At 34.1% G+C, this 8,188-nt stretch overlaps 1 protein-coding gene across 1 annotated transcript; it reads right to left on the bottom strand.

Annotated features, from left to right (window-relative positions):
• Positions 1 to 406: 406 nt before the first annotated feature.
• Positions 407 to 1,354, bottom strand: LOC126018229 (olfactory receptor 52H1-like). Its single transcript, XM_049780374.1, has one exon. The coding sequence runs from the start codon at positions 1,352 to 1,354 to the stop codon at positions 407 to 409; it is 948 nt and encodes a 315-aa protein (XP_049636331.1).
• Positions 1,355 to 8,188: the final 6,834 nt, after the last annotated feature.

Genomic DNA, 8,188 nt, shown 5'->3' with positions numbered 1-8,188 from the left:
ACTGGACCCTGGATAATTCTTAAATAATGAATTTATTTCTTGTTACTTTTACCAACTCTCATTGGAACATATCCTACAGAAATAGCACAAAATGCTAGATATTTACATATATGTAATAACTTATCAATAAATTAATATTTGATGGGTATATTATATGACTACCACGCTATCCCATAAGTTTTGGCTATATGTCTCAAAATAATATGGAACTAAACTCTGAACTATCTACTGAAACAAGCATCTTCAACATTTTTGTCACTTCATTATATAAACCCATGTCATTGAGTCACAAGGTATTTCTAGAATTTTATGTATAATTCAAGTCACCATGGTAAAAATGACATATTTAAAACAATAAAATAAATTCTAAAATCAACTTATTTCTTTTTTATACTTCCTGTTTTACTCATTGTGTTCCTTTAAGACAGAGTTGAATGATTTTTTCCCGAATCTGTTTGGTCTTCACTCCATAGATAATTGGATTGAGTGCAGGAGGGATGACTATGTAGAGGTTGGCAACCATTATGTGGAAGGACATAGAAATATTATGGCCAAAACGGTGGGAAAGAACAGAAAACAGGCAAGGAGTGTAAAATATAAGAATAACACAAACATGGGAACCACAAGTATTAAGGGCTTTCTGACGGGCATCCTGAGATGGAAGGTTGAAGACTGCATGAAGAATTAGACCGTAGGAAACACCAATAAGAATCATGTCTGAAATAACAGTCATTAGAGGGACGCCAAAGCCATACCAGATGTTGACGGAGATGTCTGCACAGGAGAGTCGAGCAACACCTATGTGCTCACAATAAGTATGGGGAATGATGAGAGTTCGACAGTAAGGCAGTCTCTTCAAAAGAAACACACATGGGAAAATGATAACAAAACTTCTGCTGACAATACCTATTACAATCTTAGTAATCATTTGTTCTGTTAGGATAGAGGTATACCTTAGAGGGAAGCAAATAGCAACATAGCGATCAAATGCCATGGCCAGAAGAATGGCAGATTCCACAAAAAAGCTGCAATGCAGAAAAAACATCTGTGTAAGACATCCAGCAAAAGTAATTTTCTGAGGACCAAGCCAGAAGATACTGATAGCTTTGGGTACACATGTATTAGACAGAATGATATCTGTAGCAGCCAGGATGGAGAGGAAAATAAACATGGGCTCATGCAGGCTATGCTCTGTGGAGATGAGATAGATAAGGACACCATTGCCTACAAAAGCCACGAGGTAGATAATAAAGAAAGGAATGCTGATCCAAATGTGGAACTGTTCCAGTCCTGGAATTCCCAGTAGGATGAAGGCTTCTGGGTTGTAATTGCTCAAGTTAAATGTTGCCATCATAATTTTGGGCTAAGTATATCTCATCCACTGAAAGTAAGAAAGTTTGTGGTTCATTATTAACAATATAAAGGCTAATCTCTCAAACTTTTTCACTTTAATTTCCATAATTTTTGCTTTGGAAAATGGCAAACTACTTCTCTTTTCTTAGTAATAAATATGTGACAAAATGTTGGTAACATTGAAATATTTTTCCCAGACAAAAATATTACAAATATATCATAATCAGGACAGCTACCAGTAATCAAGGCAAATTTTAATAAACCACATATGTGGATTTATGTTAGCAAAAATAATCAAGAAAAAAACTTAATAAGCCTTTTTATAGAATTGTTTTAGCAGAAAAAGTATTTTGGATTCAAAATCCCAAGAATTTTGATATGGTTCTATTTGTAGAAATATTTTTAAATCTTTAATAACAACTGATAATAATGAGCACTGGCAAACAACCTCAAGCCTAATGTATATCATGCATATTATTTTTAGTTTACTTTTCTCTAAAAAATAGAATAATCTAACTGAATCTATTAAGTGAAGATCACTCACGTAATGAGGAAATAAGTGCTATTCTCTAAAATCAATGCCTATCTATTTTGTCAAAACTGACACTTCAAGTTTCTTCCATGTTTTAATCATTTTCAAGAATACATTTTGGAGGATGAGAGTAATAGTACATGGTAGGACATTTGCCTGAAACGTGGCTGACTCAGCTTTAATCCCTGGTGTCCCACATGCTCCCCTGAGGATTGCTAGAAGTAATTCCTGAGTGCAAGGCCAGAAGTAAGACTGTACCACTGGGTGTGGCCTAAAACAAACAAACAGAAAAGGAAATGCATTTTGGGAAGATATGCCACAGTTGAGTCATTTCAGGTAGGTCTGATCTTCTCCAGGCTCAGTTATCTGGACCTTTCTTAAAATAAATACAGTACTCTGCCTACACCTGATTTCTTCCAAAATATAAGAGACCGAGTACCAAAACTAATCACAAAAAGATGCCAAACAACTGAATCATCCCATTTCTACAGCTCCTAAATTAACATCCTCAAAGTTTACATTACTGATAATTCAGTATGAGTATAGAAATTTAGATGGGAAAGATGTGACTTATTAAATAACAAAACTAAGTTAATTAGAAAATTAAAAGAAAATTATTGCCATAATCTTCTGCCCTCCCAAAGATGCTGAGACAATTTAATCAAATATACATTGAAAATAATTACATTAACAGTCTGAATTAATGTAACATAATATATTAGTAAAATTATTTTTAAAATAAGAATTTAATGTGTAGTAATTGTGTCTATTGTTGATTAACAGAAGAGTAGTTAGCTTCATTTAAAAACTCCATCTTGGGGCCAGAGAGATAGCATGTAGGTAAGGCGTTTGCCTTGCATGCAGAAGGACGGTGGTTCGAATCCCGGCATCCCATATGGTCTCCTGAGCCAGCCAGGAGCGATTTCTGAGCATAGAACCAGGAGTAACCCCTGAGCGCTGCCGGGAGCGACAAAAATAAATAAATAAAATAAAATAAAATAAAAACTCCATCTTTTCATCTACATAAGTATTGGATGCTCTCTGTGAAACTGTTCCTGAACCACCTGGCAGATGGAACCCCTAAAAGCCATTTGATCCAGGGAACTATGTTTATTATTCCAGGGATTCTCCTTAAGACTGAAAGTGTCAAAGATACTAGAGAGGGTAATGAACAGCACAAAGAGGGGCAACATTTTCCCTCACCCCAATATCAGTATTCCAAATTGGGCATGACCTTGGGCCTTCCCTCCTTCCTCATAGAGAGCTCAGATTATAATACTCATTAAGAATGCCTGACTCCACTGTTCATGCTGAGATTCTCCCCAGCACCTCGCCTACCCACCAAGCTTTGTCCTGTTACCCTTCAGATATCCCAGATCCTACTATGGTTCTACATAAGCACTATGGTAAAGGGATAAAAACATCTGATTATGAGCCGGGAACATGTTTTATTCAGTCATAAGTTGGGGGAAATATCCTCAGTCCACAAACACACCGTGAGAAGGAAGTTGTTCCTTGTAGGCTTACAGATAAATGTCAGTTGAATTTATCTTTTTAAATTTTTCTTAATCTCAAATGTAAAGGATATTATAAGTAATTTTAAAAGTATTCAAAATATGATTAGTCTTTAGAATAAAAAACTAACCACTATTTTTAAAAATTCATGTTAACTTGGAAGCATTTTATACATTGTTTTTAGTGGTATTTATATTTTAGACTTCTTTGGAAACACCTATCTTCGGCTATTAAACCAGCTTCATCATTTTATTGGCACAATTGTTGGCCTAATTAGTCCCTACATATTTAAAAATCTGTAATGATATTCTTTTCTCTTAAATACTTATAGGGACTGAAGAGATAGTACAGTGGGTATGGAGCATGACTTGCCCATGCCCATCCCTGTTTCAGTCCCTAGAATTGCATATGATCTCCAAAACATCACCAGTAATGACCTTGAGTAGAGAACTTTCATACAGACTTATCAAAAACAGAAAGTAAGTGATGAGATCACCAGATGTGTTTCCTTTAATTAGTTGTTCAATTTCTATAAATACTTTCATTTAAATTATTTTCCATAAAAATGTTTGTTCTTGGGTATTTCATTATCTTATTACTTTTTCTTTATAGAACTTTATCTCAGCTATGCATGTAGTTTATCAAGCTGTTGTACTGAACCATATTGCTTCATAAATATTTTCGCCATGCTAAAATATACAGTCAGATAGTTTCCCTCACTGTGTTTGCTTATTAGTCTTCTCACACAAAAATAGTAAATTTCAGGCCATGGCTAGAGTGCAGTGTCAGAGTCCTTGCTTTGCACATGGCCTACCAGTGTTTGATCTTTGGCATCTCATGTGGTACCCAGAAACCACTAGGAGTCATTTCTGGATACAGATCCAGAAGTAAACCAATGATTATGCTCAAAAAAACAAAAAAACAAAAACAAAGAAAAGAGTCAATTTCCTTAAGAGAGCTACCACATGGTTTTTCTTTTATTATTATTATTCTGTCCTTAAAGTACCTGATAGAGAATCCATCATAATTTTAATAGTTAATCTGATGTAAATGGTATTACACAATTTATTCATATCCCAACCCACCATTCATCTGCCTCCCTAAAACTTTTATCAAGGCTTTTTATAGCAACAGAACATAATTTACTACATTTTAATTTTGTTAAGGATTTTTGTTGCTATTGTGATTTGTTGGTTAGTTGGTTGGTTGGTTGGTTGGTTGGTTAATTGATTGGTTTTTTTGATTGTGGGGTCACACCTTGCAATGCTCAGATATTACAGTCAACTCTATGTTCAGAGTTCACTAGTGGCAGTGTTCAGGGGACCTTAGGAAATTAAACCCAAGTCAGTTTTATTCAAGTAGAGCATCTTGATCACTATAAGATATCTCCAATCCATAACACTTCAATTTTGAAAATAAAACATCTGGTAAAGCATAAAAACTTGCATTTTATGGTTAACTACTACCATCTCATACTAGTGGGAATCACATACATCAAAAAGTTTGAAAATAACATATTAGTGAAGATGTGATTAAACGTAATCCAATTTACTTTATAAAATATCTGGTTAGCATCTATAGAAAATTATGAATATTGGGGTCGGAGTGATAGCGCAGTGGTAGACCTTTTGCCTTTGCATGCGGCTGACCCAGGACAGACCTCAGTTTGATCCTCTGTGTCCCATATGGTCCCCCAAGCTAGGAGAGATTTCTGAGCTCATAGCCAGGAGTAACCCCTGAGTGTCACCAGATGTGGCCCAAAAAAACCAAGCAACAAAAGAAAAATTATGAGTATTATAACCAAAATAAGAATAAAACTTCATATGACCCATCAATTCTACTTTTTGGCAGCTATCCCAAAAGGCAATGGTATTAGTCTACAGCATCTATGGTCATTGCAACACTTTATAAAACATCCAAGATATGGAAATGATTCAGATGTCTAATAAAAGATGAAACGTAAAAGGTAATATAAGTTGTGATTATATATACAGAATAAAGCACAAAGATTTGTACACAAAAATTTGTACTAAAAGATTAAATTATCCAGTTTTCTTCAGTAAAGAGTGAACTGGAGGGTATAATGCTAAGTGAAATAAGAGGGAGAAGACCAAAAAGTGAATAAAAGATTAAATTATCCAGTTTTCTTCAGTAAAGAGTGAACTGGAGGGTATAATGCTAAGTGAAATAAGAGGGAGAAGACCAAAAAGTGAATAAACTAACCTATATGTTGAATTAGTGAGATTAAAAATGAAGAAATAGTATCAAATAACCATGACCTTAGATTGCCATGAACTCAGATTGCCAAGCAGAGGGATAAAGGGTGGGATAATGAAGAAGACAAGAAGTTACAGCAGGGTATAAGTGAAGTGTTTTGGGAAATTTGGAAGCAGTGAAATGAAATACCTCTGTAGACATATCATATAAATGTTGACAGTATAGAATCATGTTGCCTGGTCTGTAATATAATTAGTTTTAAAATAAACTTAAATAAATACTGCCAACTCAGAGTGAATCTCCACCAAACTAAACAAAATGTTCACAAATACTACACACTACAGAAAAGTTATCTAACAGGAAGTAGATGAATAATGTGGGAAGTTACAAATATTTTCCTTAATTGCTTTCAACATTCAATATACAATTAAAAGCTCATGGATTTTCTTTCATTATTTGGTAAAATATACATTTGTCAGTATTTATTATGTTTAATCTATTAGTTCTCTTTATTTTCACTTTATATTCATTAGGATAAAGAATATTGAACACAATTTTGTAAATGGAAAGCATTCTACTCCCACTCTATTTTCAAGGTGTTTAAGTGATAATTGAAAATTTTTCTTCTCTAACTTCAGGTATGTAATATTATACCATTAAGCCATCTATCGCCATATGTTTTATTTCCCTCACTCAAATTATAACACAAAGCAGATCCTGCAGTAGTAACTTGGTTTTCAAATATTAAATGAAAGACTTGTCCTTTTTTCTTCTTTTCTGTTTCTATAAGAAAAGTTATATATGGTTGATCTGTAGATCAGAGAAATATATATTAATAGAAAATGCCATCTACTTTATCATGTATCCATGTTCCTACACAGTATTTAAAATACTAAGATATCTTACTGCTTGTTTAGAATATTCCCAAAGATGACAATAGAACAATTAGCTATAAATACACAAAGGAAACGGATGCTTACACAAACGCACAAAAAAAAAACTACACACATAAAATAATCTATCATGACCTTCAATCTCACTTCCTTCCTTGTATTCTTAGAAACAGAAATTTTGAGCTTCAAAAACTCTTAAAATATTTTGTAGATAGCAATGGGAAAGATTTAGATAATAGACATTCCTCATTTACACAATACTCATATTCATATGATGAAGATCAATTCCAAACTTTATATTCAGACTACTTATTTTTTTATTGTTTTGTTTGTTTTTTGGGCCACACCTGGTGTTGCTCAGGACTTACTCATGACTGCATTCAGATATCACTCCTAGTAGGCTTGGGGACCATATGGGATGCCTAGAATAGGCACGATTCAGCTGTATACAGGCAAACAACCTACCTACCATGCTATTGCTCCAACCCCTAAACAGCTTCACAGTACTTATCTTAACATGTCTTATTTCCTAGGACTCTCCTCTTTCTCACCTCTCTTTCACCTGTATTTCACATCAGCTGTGATCCCTTCTAGATTTGTCTTTAATAGAGCTCTTTTTTTTTACATCATAGACTCTTACCTTGGAGGTCCTTGTCCTGCCTGTATTTTGCAAGTGCATACAACAATCTCAGAGTGCACACACAATAATCAGATAAGAGACCAAAGAAAGAAATCAGTTTAAGGTCAAGAAAACTGCCCCAGGATAGACAGGATAGAGAAAAGAGACATACATAGATTCATGTTCATATTGGGAAGAACAAATACAGAACATTAAAAAGACAGGCTCAAATATACTTTCTTTATTCCCTCCAGAGACTGCAGACAAGTTTTAGCAGAGGGCCTCTGAGTCAGAAAAACCTGTGTAACTCAAGTCCCAGAGCCCCCAACAGAAGTGAAAAAGCATTCAATCAAATTAATAATTTCTCAATTTAGGAATTTAAACCATTGCTCATCTTAGTGGTTGATTAGTATTATAATTCCAGAGAGATCTCATTTTAGCAGGATTTTGATCTAGCTTGTCCAGTAATTTTATATAGAAATTCTGGCTTCAGTTAAGACCTCCCACGTCTCTCCAACTAGTCTGCAACATACTTATTATATATGTTATTTTTCAAGGTTGTTTAGTATCTTGAAGAGGAGTTTATAAAAAATAATTAGTATATTATTCTTGAATAAACATATATATATTTCTAAGTATAGGTACAGAAGCCTGAGGAGGGATCAGAGAGAGAGAACATGATTTAGCTACATGCTTACATAGAGCTGACATTGCTCTGATCACTGGAACTAGATGGTCCCTACACATTTCAAATATATCCTGGTGTCATTTACTTCCACTTTTATGGCCACAGTAATATTCTAGCACAATACTAAAGCAACTCTGTATTCTCAAGGCCTTTACATTGATATTCATAATTGACAGGCATAAAATCACTGGAAGAGACTAAGGGACAGCTGACAACATTTGGGAAGCATGTATTCCTTAAATCTGAAAAATTTTTATTTGTATTTTTACTTATGATTTCTTTAACTATTGCATCATCATCACACTTGCCTTTCTGTTCCTTAGGGAGTCCAATGATTCTTATATTATTCCTTTTAAACTAATCCCATGCAT

This window comes from Suncus etruscus, chromosome 9 (assembly GCF_024139225.1).
Source record: "Suncus etruscus isolate mSunEtr1 chromosome 9, mSunEtr1.pri.cur, whole genome shotgun sequence".
Taxonomy (NCBI): Eukaryota; Metazoa; Chordata; class Mammalia; order Eulipotyphla; family Soricidae; genus Suncus; species Suncus etruscus.
Note: the sequence above shows the minus strand (reverse complement) of the source record. Positions and strands in the feature narration are given on the sequence as shown.

What these genes read in the sequence shown, in the direction of transcription:
- LOC126018229 (XM_049780374.1), bottom strand. Translation starts at nt 1,354, where the DNA reads ATGATGGCAACATTTAACTTGAGCAATTACAACCCAGAAGCCTTCATC.